At 38.8% G+C, this 15,650-nt stretch overlaps 4 protein-coding genes across 10 annotated transcripts; 2 read left to right on the top strand and 2 right to left on the bottom strand.

Moving 5' to 3' along the window:
- The first annotated feature begins 301 nt into the window (after positions 1 to 301).
- On the top strand, positions 302 to 4,590 carry LOC124308687 (odorant receptor 13a-like). The gene is made up of 6 exons (XM_046771643.1): positions 302 to 1,334; positions 2,781 to 3,166; positions 3,242 to 3,341; positions 3,628 to 3,738; positions 3,823 to 3,978; positions 4,207 to 4,590. The coding sequence occupies exons 1-6, from the start codon at positions 963 to 965 to the stop codon at positions 4,255 to 4,257; spliced, it is 1,176 nt and encodes a 391-aa protein (XP_046627599.1). The 5' UTR covers positions 302 to 962; the 3' UTR covers positions 4,258 to 4,590.
- Positions 4,591 to 5,869: 1,279 nt separating this feature from the next.
- LOC124308686 (odorant receptor 4-like) lies at positions 5,870 to 8,286 on the top strand. Its single transcript, XM_046771642.1, has 5 exons — positions 5,870 to 6,267; positions 6,430 to 6,815; positions 7,155 to 7,254; positions 7,336 to 7,446; positions 7,555 to 8,286. The coding sequence occupies exons 1-5, from the start codon at positions 5,899 to 5,901 to the stop codon at positions 7,894 to 7,896; spliced, it is 1,308 nt and encodes a 435-aa protein (XP_046627598.1). The 5' UTR covers positions 5,870 to 5,898; the 3' UTR covers positions 7,897 to 8,286.
- LOC124308681 (cytochrome P450 6k1-like) lies at positions 7,931 to 11,838 on the bottom strand. 6 transcript variants are annotated; one of them, XM_046771631.1, is made up of 9 exons: positions 11,128 to 11,838; positions 10,947 to 11,018; positions 10,604 to 10,736; positions 10,241 to 10,514; positions 9,556 to 9,925; positions 9,140 to 9,477; positions 8,818 to 9,051; positions 8,488 to 8,739; positions 7,931 to 8,413 (listed from the first exon to the last, which is right to left on the bottom strand). In XM_046771631.1, the coding sequence occupies exons 4-9, from the start codon at positions 10,425 to 10,427 to the stop codon at positions 8,247 to 8,249; spliced, it is 1,548 nt and encodes a 515-aa protein (XP_046627587.1). In that variant the 5' UTR covers positions 10,428 to 10,514; positions 10,604 to 10,736; positions 10,947 to 11,018; positions 11,128 to 11,838; the 3' UTR covers positions 7,931 to 8,246. The 6 variants fall into 6 exon arrangements, with proteins under 6 accessions (XP_046627587.1, XP_046627586.1, XP_046627585.1 ...); XM_046771630.1 differs by lacking the exon at positions 10,947 to 11,018; XM_046771629.1 differs by lacking the exons at positions 10,947 to 11,018; positions 11,128 to 11,838 and having other exon boundaries at positions 10,604 to 10,915.
- A 152-nt stretch (positions 11,839 to 11,990) lies between these two features.
- On the bottom strand, positions 11,991 to 15,436 carry LOC124308684 (cytochrome P450 6a2-like). 2 transcript variants are annotated; one of them, XM_046771639.1, is made up of 6 exons: positions 14,818 to 15,436; positions 13,975 to 14,344; positions 13,553 to 13,890; positions 13,238 to 13,468; positions 12,894 to 13,145; positions 11,991 to 12,393 (listed from the first exon to the last, which is right to left on the bottom strand). In XM_046771639.1, exons 1-6 carry the CDS (start codon positions 15,002 to 15,004, stop codon positions 12,227 to 12,229), a joined length of 1,545 nt encoding a protein of 514 aa, XP_046627595.1. In that variant the 5' UTR covers positions 15,005 to 15,436; the 3' UTR covers positions 11,991 to 12,226. The 2 variants fall into 2 exon arrangements, with proteins under 2 accessions (XP_046627595.1, XP_046627596.1); XM_046771640.1 differs by having other exon boundaries at positions 13,975 to 14,203; positions 14,818 to 15,435.
- Between the last annotated feature and the right edge of the window lie 214 nt (positions 15,437 to 15,650).

The following is a 15,650-nucleotide window of genomic DNA, read 5'->3' on the forward strand; positions in this document are numbered from 1 at the left end:
TGAACGCAAGATGCGAATCGATTTTTTTAATTCGCTTCCGTATTTAATTCGCGAGGTGATTTTGTTTAGTGAAACTTACGTACAGGTTCACATTACCGATTTCTCATAGAATCGTGACTATACGTTTGATTGATTAGGTGTAAATATACCTATATATAATAAAATTATACAATGTATAACGTATAATCGTATAATAATATTGTTACGCGTTTTTGCATAATCAGAAGTAGAAATGTATATATATATATATATATATATACATATATATATATATATATATATATATATATATATGTATATGTAAATACATTTCTCTTCAAAAATATTATTTTCAAATATGTTGCGTATAAGTTGCAGTGCCATATATATAAATCGTGTGCGTGTGTATCTGTGCGTGTGTGTATAAAAAAGTGTATATGCATGGAACTGTGTTGTTGTAATATTAAAAATTGAAGTATACATATTTACCGTGGTATAAAAATACCTTAATGATACGGTAATTATTGCTGCGTAATAAAAAAAAATAAAAAAGTATCACGCGTTATTAAACTCGCGGATTATAAACAAAAAATTTATCGATTTACGATCGTATATATTTGTGATCAGAGATTTGAATTTGAAAGCGTTATACGCATAAGTTTGAATGTTCTACTGGCGAGATGGTCGACCCGGAAGTGATCGTATTTCTTGACGTCAAGTATTATCGATGCACTATTCTTGTTACGGTATACATTTATATATATACATGTCGCATCGCTGCATTCGACGTTATTCATGCAGAGAGTAATGCATGCCATAACCCAATAATTATTCGAAAAACTTTTCCGAAGAGGGAGGAAGTCGTTTAGTTATTCAAGAGTTCTTCGTCGTCCGGTCTCGTTCGGTTATGTTAGAAGTTGCATTACGTCTCGTTATATGTCACGTATCTAAAGAAGTACCTTGAGATCTTTCTTCACGGCGAGATGAATAAATCCGCCAAAGTTACCGTGTCAGAAGGTCTGGCGAAATTGGATTATCTTTTCAAATGGAACCGAGTCCTGTTGAGATCCTTTGGCGTATGGCCGCTCGATCACACCTCGACATCAAGACTTGAGCGTTTTGGTACATTTTTGTTGATTTTAAATCTCGGAACTTTGGTAATCGCAGAATGGAACGACTTGATTCAAATTTCGGGCAATTTCGATCTGATGCTTGACAATCTTACCGCGAATTTGGGCACCTCGTTGGCACTGGTTAAACTCTTTATTATACGCTGGAATGTTGATACACTTCAGAACCTCATCGCTGATGTTCAAAACGACTGGTCCGTCGGTTATACTGCTGAGGATATTAAGGTTGGTGTCGCTTAAGATTCACGAGAGTGAAAATCTATCAAGGGAGAAACGTCAGCATGATGGAGAAAAGAAAAAAGAAAAAGCGTGGATATTGTGGTACTCGTATTCAGTGACGATTTTTGGGTCTGACTCGTTAAGTTCCTAACTGCCAAAGTTCAGACAGACGATTACAGCCAATGGCCAAAATTCCGAACGGTCAAACGTCGGAGTTTTAAGTGTTCAGAATTTTCGCAATTCAAAGTCATGACCATTCGAAATTTTGACCATATGGTTATTTGGCCGTGCGAAATTTTGATTATATGGTGTAATGGTCTGTACGAACTTTGACCATTAGGAACTTTCACTCGGGTGCGGGTAAAAAATTAGAAAAATGAAAAATCAGAATGGTCAGAATTCTGAACATAAATACATCGAAAACTCACAATCACGAAAGAACAAAGCGGTGAATCTTCGTTAAGCCAGAAATAATGGAAATACAATATAAAAATATCGAAATTTGAAGTTGCAGAATTTAGAATACACAATTGGTGACAATATCGAAAGGCCGTTGGCAGAATAAGGCAAATGCGATTGCTCGCAAACACAAATGAATAACCTTCGGATTGATCGTAAAGTAGAATTTTCATCTATTCGAATTCGTAAATGCGAAGGATCAAGAATCAGAACGGTTAGAACTTCGAGTAGTTATCTCATGGAAGGCTCGGAATATAGAATTGCGTTAAATCAGAATCGTCGGAATGAAGAGTCGCAATATATGAGAAGAGTCAGGCACATCGTCGGCCACACTCTAAAGGCCTGACCCAACAGCTTTAACGACTCAAAGTTGTCCGTTTGCATCGCGTTCTTTCTTCTTCGTTAAGTATCGAGTAAAGAATTTCTTTGAGTCTGTATATAAAACATTTTACAAGTCAAAATAGATCAGTTGGATAGACTCGGAATGTGCAATTCTGGTGGTGAGTCATCGATACGGTTACTTTCGGAATGCCGATCTTTCTGAATCGTACGATTATGAACAAAGACCCTTCTATATTCTGGATTTTAACTTTTATTTTTATAATATTTGGACTTTTGAAAATATGAAACCTTCTACAAATTCATTCTCTGGAATATTGACTCTATACGTTATTAAATTCTGCATCTCTGAATTCTTGGATCAACGTTTTCCGAAGTAAGTGGGTTCGGATAATAGAGCCATCTACTAAATACATGTTAGATAAGCTACAGATTTTTATTGGGCACCATTTGGGACTTAAAATTTCCGACAGTATCTGTTCTCTCATATTTGTCATTCGAGTTTATTAAATTCGGAATTCTGAACATTCTGAGTTTCGGTTTTTCTGATTTCTTATCCCCACCTCTTGAACCCGCATCCCGTTTTTGACCATTCCTTTCGGGTGAAAAAAGCTTTTACCAAATTCATTGGACAGTCTTCTTAACGTGTTTCAGGTGATGATGGCTCGAGCTAGGATCGGTCGTTGGTTTTCAATCGCAGGTCCACTTTTGTCGTTGCCCTCGGGTCTCTTCTTTTCGTTCACACCTCAAGTTATTACGCTCTCGATGAATGGGACGGAAATATCGATGTTGTTGCCGTTCAGATCTATGTACTTTTACGACGTGACGTCGACGCCCGTTTACCAATTCACTTACTTTTCGCAATCCGTAGCCAGCTGCACATCATCGGCTGCTTATTCCGGTATCGACTGTTTTTTCGCGGCATTAGCTTTTCACGTTTGTGGCCAACTCGAAATACTCGGTAGTACGATTCGTGGATTCGACGGAAAAGATTATCGTATGGTTAAACATCTCGTCGAACGTCATCTGCGATTGATCGAGTAAGGCGATTTGAATTTCCTCATTTTATCGTACCCAGTCACATTTTACTTATTATTTATTTTTAATATCGTCAGGTACATCAACGATTTGGAAAGCATTTATTCTACAGTTATTTTCGGTCAACTTCTGGTAACATCGTTGGCGATATGCAGTATTGGATTCAAGTTCACAATGGTATCTTATATGTCAGGAATTATGAAAAAATTTTAAACTGTCTTTCGAATCATGGAATATAATAATTCGATGAATAAGTAAAATTTATTGTTAATACACAAAGACAGTAAGAACTGTTTAAACCGTTGAAACAAGAATATTCACCGCAATAGTAAATCACTGCAAGAAATTTTCTTGCCGTCTCTGTAATATTAACACTAAAATTTTCTGGTCCAACGAGTTATTCTTATTTTTTTTTTTTTTATTTCTCCTCATACGGCTTAACAATTGCACAATATCGTTGCAGTCTTTGGACACCGAGGATTTTGGGGATATTGGAAAGTTTTCGGTATATCTATCCGCAGTTTTGATACACGTATTTTTGTATTGCTACTCTGGGCAGTGTTTAATCGACGAGGTAAATAACTTTTCTGTCTTAAATGCCGCGACTGATTGTGCTTGAAGAAAAATTTATTCAATGAAAATTTATATACTTCTTCAGAGCATCCGTCTCAGCGAAGCTGTCTACAACAGTCCGTGGTATGAAATGAAAGGATCTGACGCCCGAGTTTTTCTAATGATACAATCGAGAGCTCAGTCGCCGTTTCAAATAACAGCTTTGAAATTTTGCGTCATGTCACACTCGTGCTTTGCAGATGTGAGAATTTTTTGTCACTCATTGCATATTCAAAATTCAAAGCTATTGTCAGCCGGAGTTTGAATTTGAAACAAAACGTGATTGACTTTTTGTCAAACGGCAAACTAAACATCGGCATTGTTAGGATTTTGGGAAGAATTTCATGTAGTTTTGTGGATTCAAATAGGCGATATTCACAGATATATGGAATGGGTGTATTTTCGGTAATGTTGTGTATTTTGTTTTCAGATACTTCGTAACTCTTTAACATATTTCTCCGTTCTACGAGCTATAAAATGAATGACAAGAATAGTCAAATTTTGCACGCTTCGAGGATTCTTTAACAGTAAAACCGCTTTATCCGGATGCTTCAGGCAAATTGGAAGAGGTTACGAATATTAAATTACGAATGATATTATTTCTCTGTAGATATTGCGAAATGTGTATATTTTAAGTATTATCAGTATAATAATCAAAATACGTGTATCGTTGAACTCATCCTAAAAAATTCTTCATCCTTTCCTACTTATCGATTTCATGTCTGTCACAGGTCCCAAACATTCCCGAACGTCTCAATTCATTTTTTACAATGGCAGAACCGTCGGACCACATTTATGTATTTTTCAACCCTCACGAGTAAGGAAAAGAAAAGGGTAGGGGTCAATATCCCGAAGGTCCGAAAAGTCGGCTGGTGGAAAAGCCGAAATTTTTGAGAGTTAAATTTTTAAATCAACGAATGATCAGCGTACCGAGGTTGGGATTTACGACAAATCACCCGGTAGAATAAATGTTTTCCCGAAAGTTCATTTAAACGAACGCTCTCTTATCCGAAAAAGTATTTTCAGAACAGTCGGCGTTCCGAATGATCAAAGCACAAAGTTCCGAAGTTGCGTCTATATCGGTCCAATAATTGCGAAAAAATTGTCCTCAAGTTGAACAAAAAAAAAAAAAATAAAAAATAAATAATCTATGTAACTTCTTCTGTCTTCGGTAAGTTCTACACAATTTTTTAAGTATTCTAACTTTATCCTGGCCTGAAATTAGATACTAAATTTCATATAGGTGATAATATAAAAACGGAAGTAAATTAGTTCAAAGTGATTGGAGAACTGGTAGCGCGTATCTATAGGAGTGAAAAATTCTGGACATATCGACTTACCCGTAAATTTTCTTATTCCTTCCAGCATCATCTCCTTTAAATGATTCAGAGTCGAATTTACTTGCGATGCCAAAATAGGTCTGATTCGGACTGGATACCCAATATTCGAATGAGAAACGTAGTGCTGTTTGAAAGACGAAGACTGTGTCTTGATTACAGAATGTGTTCATTATCGCAGGATGATGATGCATTTTGAGAAATTCTGAAAATGAAATTGAAAAAGTGGGTGAGACTTGTCAGTTTATACAGTTCTCTTGTTCTATGTCCACGTGTATTCTTTGTGCATTGACCATACGTAGCCTTACGAACATCTAAGACGCTCCGATCATTCGACCGGTCATTTTATAGTGCAGCTTTTGACACAGGACTTGTAAATTTTTCATGAACGTTGACTATTTGATCGGTAAAAAAAGAATAAGACGGAAATGATCCCATTTATACATTTGCACGATGTACTATTAATCGGTAATCTGCGGTTCGAATTCTCCCTCTAAAGTGGAGTTGAGTTAAACGCATCGTGCATTATACATAGAAGAATGGTTCTCGTTATCCGAAGGCCTGGAAAATATATAATTGAGCCTGACTTAAAATGGTCTGATGGTACATCGCAATGTGCTGCATTCACCTTGACAATTATTCTTTCAACTCTTGTAAAGAGGGAAGAAGTCCTTAAGTTATTTAAAAGTTTCTTACCGTACGCATCTTCGATGGGTTGGGTTGGATGTAGTGCGTCTTGTTATAAAAAGGGTCGGAAGTTGGTTGAGAATTTTTTCCTAGGCAATATGGAGAAACCTGAAACACTTGCTGCTCGAGATTTACTAAAATTTGACTACGTCTTTAAGTGGAATCGAAGGATTCTAAAAATTCTTGGCATTTGGCCACTCGACACGGAAGAAATATCGGTATTTGAACGTTTCTTAACTGTTCTCTTGACGTTGAACTTGGGGGTTGTTATAATCGCGCAATGGACCGATTTGGTATCAATTTGGGGCCAGTTCGATCCGATGCTCGACAACCTGAGCGCTAATATAGGCGGCTCGATGGCACTGATCAAGCTCTTTATCATTCTGTGGAATTTCGATACACTTCGTAACGTTATTGCCAAAGTTCGCACTGATTGGTCTGCCCTTTACACTATTCAGGAATTTAAGGTCAGTCGATAAAACTTCCCTGAAATCGTTTCGAGGGTTTAGCTGTCAGTCGGATTTTCTAAATTATTACAAGTTTCGAAGAAAAATAATTTAGGCAATTTCCTTCTTCTTTATCTCTTCGATCTTTTCACCTGACGAATCTTTCATTTCTGTGTATTTCAGCTGATGATGGATCGTGCCAGGATTGGCCGATTGTTCTCCATCGTCGGTCCTGCATCCGCAATCCCGGCAGGTATGTTCTTCGCATTGACGCCTCAGGCGATTTATACGCAGTCGAAAAATGGAACGGAAATAATGTCTTTACTGCCTTTGAGGTCGAAATATCTTTACGACGTGACATCGACACCCGTTTACCAATTTAGTTATCTTTCTCAAACGGTACACTGCTACACAGCCTCCGCAGCTTATTCCGCGATCGACTGTTTTTTCGCAGCCCTGGCACTTCACGTTTGTAGCCAACTCGAAATACTCGGTTGCACGATTCGGGGAGTTGGTAAAAGGGAGCCAATGATTCGAAACATCGTTGAACGTCACCTGCGGCTGGTGAAGTGAGTGGATATGATTTTCGTTTCTGTTCTCGGTAATTTACTTTATCCACACAGCTGGAAAAAAAATGTCCCAGCAGGTCCATTGAAATTTTTGGATTGATTTAAGCATTTTTTTTAATGTAGTACTAAGTCAAAAATAAAGAACAAAGTACAAGTTAAATGTTGGTATGACAATTTAAATCTTAAAACTACGTTAATTTGTGTCATATTTACTAACAGAAATGCAAGAAACAACTCATACGTAAAGTAGACCAGCTGGGATATTATATTTAGTTAAATTCTTCTAACGGTGCATAAATTTAAACTGTCGAATGATTTTTACTTTCAAAACGCCTGCAGATACGTCGAAGATTTGGAAAGAATTTATTCCGCTATTATTTGCGTCCAGCTTATCGTCAGTTCTCTGCTTTTATGCAGTATAGGATACAAATTCATTACGGTACTAATAATGTTACGGGTTATATCAACAACGTGAGTAGAAACGTACTTGGAAGAGTCGAATTATTTGACGTTCTTACAGTCATTGGACGGGGGCTACGCCGCAGATGTTGGAAAGTTTACATTCTACTTCATCGCAATACTTATGCAAATATTTCTATACTGCTACTCTGGGCAGTGTTTAATCGACGAGGTAAACTTTTACTATGCGTCTGAAATAACTGGCTGTTTCACCTGTGACGCTGATAATTTGTACATTGAATAAAAGATGTACTGATTGCAAATTGAGCAACCATTTTAGAGCACTCGATTGACCGAAGCTGCCTACGAATGTCCATGGTACGATATGAAAGGATCCGATGCCCGAGCTTTTATGTTGATGCAGGCTAGGGCTCAGGCACCTTTTAAAATCACCGCTTTGAAATTCTGCTACATGTCACATTCGTGCTTTACCAATGTAAGAGTCACTGGATATTTTTACGATGACACTTATCCATTCAACTTTGGCACGTACACTAAAAGTACGACAAAAGACGTGTATGCGATGCAGTATTACAAAATTCCTTCTTCACATTGGTATTGTAATTTTCAGATACTTCGTACTACCGGAACTTATTTTTCCGTTCTCCAAGCGATAAAATGAATGACACCCACATTTAAAGATCAGTTTTAGGAGGTATGTTGTACACTAAAATATTCATTTTCTTGAAAATAAATGTACATTGTATTACTTCTCTTACAAAAGCAGTCTAGTCGAGTTATAAAACTGTGATCACCAACTCCATAAGCTACCAAAAATTAAGAGTTGATTCGTCATTATGAAAAATGATTCTTAGAGATGTATAAGAGAATAGTTTAACGTGGAATGTTTTGACTAGTAAATACTGAACAGTATAGACCAGTGAAAATTTTTTCGAACATGTGGAAAACGAAGTGAAAAGTTTTGCTCATCAAGCGATAAAAACCGTATCTTGAAGATAAAATGACTGGTGTTTATTTCCGTCGGGTGACGTGAAGCACTATTCCGCCTTTTGGTACAAGCAGAAAATTACCAGTGCCCATTTCTAATGGTACCTTGGTATTTGGGCCGAGGGCGAAGTGATATTTGGACAATAAACTGACGAGGCCAATTTTCATTTGCATCAGACCAAACCTCATCCCTGTAACAAACACAGAAACGGATCAACACCTCGGATGACTTGACTGTGCTTCGCAATCAACGATGAGAGCTCACCTATGCAGTTTCTGGGCCCGTCGCCAAAGGGTAGATAAGCGTAACGATGTCTCTTGGCGATATTATCCTCATTAAATCGTTCCGGATCGAATTTATCAGGTTCCGGATACACCTCAGGGTCCATGTGAAGTCCCAAAAGTGGTATTACGATCGGGGTGCCCTTAGCGATGGTGAGGTTAACGCCTGGCAGTTGAACGTCCTGGTTACAGTCTCTGTTCAGAATCGGTACCGACGGATATTTTCTCAGCGTCTCTGCAAACCATACCAGAGAATCACGACCCTGGTTCCAAGATTGAGTATTTAATTGTGGTGAAAATTTCGTCGACTAACCGGATACTACTTTGTGGAGATAAGGCATAGCCGCGAGGCTCTCGTAAGTTATGCCTCTGAATTCTCCCAAAACTCGGCTAATTTCATCGGCCAATCTCTCCTGCACATCCTGATTAATCGACAACTCGTAGAGGCAGTGAGTCGCCGCCGAAGACGACGTCTCAAATCCAGCTATCCAGAACACAAAGACTTGCGCCGCTCCTTCGAGCATCGTGATCTTCCCGCTGGAAATTTCTGCAACGAAATTGAAAACGGTTTTGAGTGCTAGCTGACGACAGAGTGATGCCTAAATGTTGAAAGGAGGAAAAAAAAAAATTCATACCTGGTTTTTCCAATGGTTCCTTGTCGTCGTCACCGCGAACGTAGCCCTTGTTCATCAGCTGCATAACCAGATCTAAAAAGTCTTTTCTGACCAAATTGTTGCTTGTTCTGTAGTCCACCGTTTCCTTGAAAACTTTGATTATGAAGTCTGTAACTTCCTTGTTAGTCACGGCAATGTTGAACATTTTCAAGAGGGACGGACACAATACCAACATGGCATTCAGTACTGGCCGAGGTTTTAAGATTTTTCGACCCCAGGCACGAAATTCAGCGTCTGGATTCTTAAGGCTGTTGCACTCGATGCCGAAAGCCACGGACGCTATGACGTCGGTTGTAAACCTGTGAACCAAATCGTTGTGGAATGGATTATTGGACGATATGCACTAACGATTTATCTCGTTTGTCAGTGCTACCAACCTTGCCATTATGTCTTTTATCTCGACGAGTTCGTTCTTCTCGACTTCATCAGCAACGCATTGAACGAGACCGTCCGAGCACTCTTTCACCGTCGTGAACATGTGCTTCATTTTACCCGATGTGAACGTCGGGCTGAACTTGATCCTTAGATTCTTCCACTTGGTGCCTTCTAACATGAACAGGTGACCAGAAAGTGGATCAACTTCTTCGTTGTAGTACAATCCACGGTTTTGAAAGTGCGAGAACTCCTTCGTCAGCACGAAACGTATCAGATCAGGATCACGGATCACTAGAGACGGTCGGTGAAACGAGTAGAACCCAAACACAGCACTGTCCTTGAATTCCAGATACAGATCACGCAGTAGTCCAGCTGAAAACATGTATTCATGATGGATATTCGAGGATGGTTTACATGGTGATGGATAACTACGCTGAAGTTAGTCACCTTGACGTAACGGCACATCAGGGATAAAATCGTTACTGTGCAATTTCTAAATGCCTTTCAAAGAGTTAGCTTTTAAAAATATCAGTAGGTTTTGTTTATCATGGTTTATTAAACTTCAGACGATTCCAAAAGTGCGAAGTACGGATGTTTCATAAACATTGATTGCTGCAGTAATCTTGCTAACTTCATCGTCACGAAGAATATACAAAGGATTATGACGCCTGATTATTTAATTCGAACCTATGGATTTCCTTGACTTTACGACGTCCCACAGGCTTCCAAAGGGAACGAAAGGCTCCGCCTGTGCAATTCCTTTGTGCTTCCAGTAGTTGTAAGTCACATTTTTCAGGTAAATGTACGCAGCACCGGCTATCGCTAGTACAATACCCAGCAGTTGAAGCAGAAAGTTGACCACTCCAAATTCCATGGTAACGAGACGATCACGAGTAAATGATGGAGTTGGCAGTTCTTTTATGCCAATTTGCACTTTGACGGTTAGCGGTTCGAAAACCTTCTGCAGGTAATAGTTTTTCATTAACATCACGTCATCGTATCAATCATTAGTTCATTTATACAGGCACTCGAATGAAACCACTTCCTTACCCATACGATGAGAAAATATCCGGGTTGGATTGTTTATAACGTTGATGAAGTTTTTCCTAACATCGACTGGTAGCAACAACGAATAATTTAGATCGGATACAATGTGGTCGTTCTTCTCTCTTTCCCGAACAGTCTGGAAATGCTCTTGCTAAATGATCATCGAAGTGGTACAACATACTGTCTTTGATTACTATGCAGTCCGACACAGATAACGAAATGTTTTTCAGTTAGCCAAGACAAGAATGTAAAAATGCCTTTGTTAGTTAGATGTAACCCTGCAACGTTGACTGATAATGTTATCTCTCAAGATGCATTGCTAGATTGGAATACTATCATACTGTACCACTTTTTTTCTTCAGCATTGACTTCGCCTCATTGTAATTCGATCAATGTAATCTATGGCGATGGCAAAAAGCTTATGGAATAAAATAAAAATAGTAAATACAAGCACGTGTCATGAAATACATGGATAACGGGTCACGGAAAAGAGCGTTTCTGTACTTTGTTGCGTATTTTTGACTCACTGTGTGTGTTCAGCGCTATACGGTGATCGGTCACGTCGACTGGCTATCAACATGCTGACAAAACGTACTGAAACATTTTGCTATAATAGTTTTTTCTACACATGAACTCGCGGCACTTCATCTCCACAGAGCTAATATATTTCACGAAAAAACTATCATCACAGTAGACTATTATAGATACCGACGTTATTCTAAACAGAAAGCGTATTCTATAACCGGTCGTAGCTGCAGAGGAATAGTTCCGAATCCCGTTATTTGTTCATTCCTTTAAGATCGCTGCTAGAAGAAGTATGATGAGGCGCGGAGAGGGGCGGAGAAAGAGAGAGAACGCGGCGGGAGGGGGGGGGGGGGGGAGGAGAAAATTATTCTTTGCTTGCTGTTATATACGTAATAGAGTTTTTTTAATTTTTGTTTTTTTCATGCAAATTATGTTTGTACAAGCAAAGTACGATAGCGAAATTAAAGTGAAGTTTTCAACGTTGGGCCTTATTCAAACTCTTGAAATTTTCTACGTTGCAAAGTTTTCTGTCAATTACTTTTTGATTCCTACAATTTTCCACCGAAAAACATATTATTAAATTTCATTATGCGGCCGCTATGGACTCAGAGTGGATTGTAATCGGAAATAATTGAACAGCATTCATTCCGGTAATGAAAAATATCAACACAATGGGTTGTGTTATGCTGTGACTTCCTCTTTTACAGGCAAAACTAGTAATCAGGTTAATAGGACAATTATTTAGGTGTGTGGTTACAAACTTGTGCAAAATAGGCTGATGGATAATAGGTTTCTATGTGATTCTTTGTGCTTCTTTAGTACAAGGTTTTTCTTGTGCCGAGAATATATAATACGCATCCTAGCGTACGTATAACGAAAGTCATTTATATTTTAGGTTTACTTCTACAGGTCGTATACGTATTTACACTCACATCTAGTATAATGATAATTCACGAAACATTGGTACCTTATCATTGGTAAAAAACAAGGTAGTTAACCTTAATCTTAAATGTTATCATACCAAAAATAACGGCTTATCGTAACAGAAAAAACAAAAACAACAGCGACAGCAAAAACCACAAAATTATCTCATGTCTATAATCAGTATCTTTCTTCTACTTTAAGAGTCACTCCGCCGAGAGGACCGTGCAATATATTTCCTTTGTCGACTGGTAGGGGTACCTTGGTGTCCGGTCCTGGCTTAAAACGGTACTTGGAAAACAACGTGATGAGGCCAATTTTCGTTTGGAGGAGGCCGAATCTCATTCCTTTCGCAAACATCAAAGGAAAAGAGAATCATTGGAAACAGTTCGATGAAAGGATATCTGACAAGAATGGTATCCAAGGTCAATCTCTCAGAGCTGATTTATTTTCTAATATGTTATAATAGACTAAAAACTAAGAGACATGTACTTTTTTCATCTGTTAATAAACACTTTAAGGGGGATAAACCACCCTCCAAAGTGTGGCACTTCTTTTCTTTTTTTTTTTAATTGACAAAATTACATTTTTTTTTCTCGTTATGTGAAAACTTTTCCAGCTGGATTGATGAAAAATGTTATACTCTTGTAGATAAAACTTCCAAATCGCCCCTTGACTACCTTACTTTGAGGGGTGGTTTAACCCCCTTGAAGTGTTTATTGGCAGGTAAAAAAAAATGGGTGTCGCTTAGTTTTTAGTCTACTATAACATATTACAAATGAAATGAAATCGAAGAGATCGACCTGGAATACCTTTCTTGTGAGTCAAAGTCACGGTGCTAACTCACCAATGCAGTTTCTGGGTCCTTCGCCAAATGGAAGGTAAGCGTATTTGTGCCTCTTGGCGATGTTTTCATCGCTAAAACGTTCCGGGTCAAATTTGTCTGGATCAGGGTAAATGTCAGGGTCGAAATGGATCCCCAGAACCGGCACGATTATCGGGGTTCCAATTGGAACGACAAAGCCAGTGTCAAGCAGTTCAATCTCCCGATTGCATTCTCTGTTGAGGAGTGGAACCGATGGGTACTTTCTCAGGGTCTCTACGAAGTGGTAAAAAAGAAGTTTGGTCGAAGAAGGGGATTGTTGCTCGAGTGGTAGCGAGCATAATTAAAAATTCTATTCTTCTACTAACCAGAGACCACTTTGTGAAGATAAGGCATCTCATTTATGCTCTCGTAAGTCAAGCCTCCGAATTTTTCCAGCACCGTGTTTATTTCGTTGGCCATTTTTTCCTGAATTTCCTGATTCAGTGCCAACTCGTAAGTGCAGTGTGTCACCGTTGTCGATGACGTTTCGAATCCGGCTATCCAGAAGACGAATGCCTGCGCTGCTCCTTCCAGCATAGTGATCTTCTCGCGGGTTTCTGCGGACGATACGTTATGTCATAAAAACGTTGGTGCCTTGACCACTTTCGAACGTTGAGACGTAAAAGAAACGAATAACTCACCCGGGGCGATCACGGACTCCTTGCCGTCGTCTGACTGAAGGTAACCCTTGTTCATTAGCTGCATAATCAGGTCCAAAAAGTCCTTTCGAACGATATTGTTAGCCGTTCTGTACTCTACGGTGTCCTTGAACGCTTTAATGAAGAAATCGGACCCCCCTTTGTCCGTGATACTGGCGTTAAATAGCTTCAACACAGGTGGACACAACGCAAATAACGTGTTCTTGACTGGCTTGGGTTCCAGCAACTTTTTACCCCACGTGCGAAATTCTGCGTTTGGATTTTGGAGACTGTTGCATTCTATTCCGAAAGCAACCGATGCGATCACATCTGTGGAAAACCTGGATTCAGAGAGCAAAGATCAACATTCGTAACTTTATATAGTCAACGTAGAACAATCGATTTTTCGAAAAGTTGAAACCAACCTTGCGACGAGATCCTTGATTTCTATCAGTCCGTTCTTATGCACCTCTTCTGTTAAACGCTTGCCCAAATTGTCCGCGATGTCCTTCACCGTGGTGAACATTTGCTTCATCTTACCGGACGTGAATGTTGGGGTAAACTTTATCCGCAAATTGCGCCATTTTGTTCCACCGATCAAGAACAGATGCGCTGACATCGGATCGTGTTCCTCGTTGTAGTACATTCCACGATCTTGGAATCGTGAGAACTCTTTTGTCAGTACAAAACGAATGATGTCGGGGTCGCATATAACCAAGTTAGGTTTGTGGAATGAGTATATTCCAAAAATGCGATTTTTCCTGAACCGCAGATATCCGTCGCGAAACATTTCGCCTGTGTAACACGTTGGGCAATAAATTTTTGGTACTTTTGACGTAACCGTCTTCTTATAGTAGCGAACAGAATCCATTTCAAGAAACCCCGTAAGGTTAGTGTACCAGTTATTGATCATGTTCCAATTATTGACCTTCTTTAGCTGTATCTGTTTGATCCTTGGTTCGAAAATTATAAGAAAATAAATTTACAGTGTCTGACACTCTAGCAATTGGTTTTAGTTACCAGGAAATTTACAATTTGTGACGTAAATTTGTGAGTTTGGAAAATAAAAGGGTCAATAATTGGCTCTAAACGTATCAACAACTGTTAAACTTACCTTATTCGAAGGTTACAAGTTCAATAATCGTAAATAGAAGTATTTATTTCATACCGTTTTACCTTGAATCTTTTTCACTCGGTCTCATCCCGAAAACTTTGAAAAATTGTGCTTCACCATCGGTGAAAAATAAATCGATTTGCAATTTTCTTACCAATAGATTTCTGCGAAGTGAAGACCGGCCACAAGCTTCCGAATGGTGTCATCGGTTCGGACTGAACAATCCCTTTTGAACTCCAGTAATTGTAGGCAACATGCTTAAGGTAAATGTACGTTGCACCGATGATCGTGACTAGAAATGCGAGAACTTGAAGGAGAATTCCTGTTGTAATGAACGCCATGGTTCCCGACTGCAACTCGATCTTGTACTTCAGAGTGAAACACAGTCCATAAGTCGCAAGATTATGGCGAACAAAATATTAACGGTTTTTCGATCGGATTGTCGAAATTTTTTTTTCGCATTGAAAACACAAATGTTTATGTTCAAAGAGACTCTAGTTGTCTTCAAATGTCTTTTTCTACAATTTCTGACTAATTGACTTGAACGTAATGCTGCAGCAGTAAAGCAATTTTTTTCGACTGACTGAATACCGATTTTTCCGTACCACGTGTATAATAGCGTGAAAGGATTGTTTTTTTTTTAACACTGTTTCATTGCGTGCACATTAAAAAAATCCACTAGCGAGAAAAATCGTAAGGGCCTTTTTAGAACGATGAAGAGACAAAAAAATATGTCGCAATTTACGACTGAGATGATTCGGATTCTCTAACTCGCGATACGATTGAAGTACTCTTGGTTGAGATACAGCGATATATACCTCGAGTATCTTCGCTTCGCGATCCCCTTCTCCATAAATGCTCCAAGGTCGCAGAATCTTTATCGCTAATCGCGTACATAGCGAAAAGTGACCGTTTCGTACTTATGTCAGCTTATTAAACTGTACGTATGTACCAAATTCGCTGCAGTTAATTGAATCTAATTACTCA

Source organism: Neodiprion virginianus, chromosome 7 (genome assembly GCF_021901495.1).
Source record: "Neodiprion virginianus isolate iyNeoVirg1 chromosome 7, iyNeoVirg1.1, whole genome shotgun sequence".
In the NCBI taxonomy this organism is placed as follows: Eukaryota; Metazoa; Arthropoda; class Insecta; order Hymenoptera; family Diprionidae; genus Neodiprion; species Neodiprion virginianus.

Excerpts from the sequence above, each read along its gene's own strand:
- LOC124308681 (XM_046771630.1), bottom strand. The coding sequence starts at position 10,427 with ATGGAATTTGGAGTGGTCAACTTTCTGCTTCAACTGCTGGGTATTGTA. Across the intron at positions 9,052-9,139 it reads GGAACCATTGGAAAAACCAG|AAATTTCCAGCGGGAAGATC; the intron begins GTATGAATTTTT and ends ATTTCGTTGCAG. Across the intron at positions 8,740-8,817 it reads TCTCCACAAAGTAGTATCCG|AGACGCTGAGAAAATATCCG; the intron begins GTTAGTCGACGA and ends TATGGTTTGCAG.
- LOC124308686 (XM_046771642.1), top strand. The coding sequence starts at position 5,899 with ATGGAGAAACCTGAAACACTTGCTGCTCGAGATTTACTAAAATTTGAC. Across the intron at positions 7,255-7,335 it reads TAGGATACAAATTCATTACG|TCATTGGACGGGGGCTACGC; the intron begins GTACTAATAATG and ends ACGTTCTTACAG. Across the intron at positions 7,447-7,554 it reads GGCAGTGTTTAATCGACGAG|AGCACTCGATTGACCGAAGC; the intron begins GTAAACTTTTAC and ends CAACCATTTTAG.
- LOC124308687 (XM_046771643.1), top strand. The coding sequence starts at position 963 with ATGAATAAATCCGCCAAAGTTACCGTGTCAGAAGGTCTGGCGAAATTG. Across the intron at positions 1,335-2,780 it reads ATACTGCTGAGGATATTAAG|GTGATGATGGCTCGAGCTAG; the intron begins GTTGGTGTCGCT and ends AACGTGTTTCAG. Across the intron at positions 3,979-4,206 it reads CACACTCGTGCTTTGCAGAT|ATACTTCGTAACTCTTTAAC; the intron begins GTGAGAATTTTT and ends TTTTGTTTTCAG.
- LOC124308684 (XM_046771639.1), bottom strand. The coding sequence starts at position 15,004 with ATGGCGTTCATTACAACAGGAATTCTCCTTCAAGTTCTCGCATTTCTA. Across the intron at positions 13,469-13,552 it reads GGAGTCCGTGATCGCCCCGG|AAACCCGCGAGAAGATCACT; the intron begins GTGAGTTATTCG and ends TATCGTCCGCAG. Across the intron at positions 13,146-13,237 it reads TCTTCACAAAGTGGTCTCTG|AGACCCTGAGAAAGTACCCA; the intron begins GTTAGTAGAAGA and ends ACCACTTCGTAG.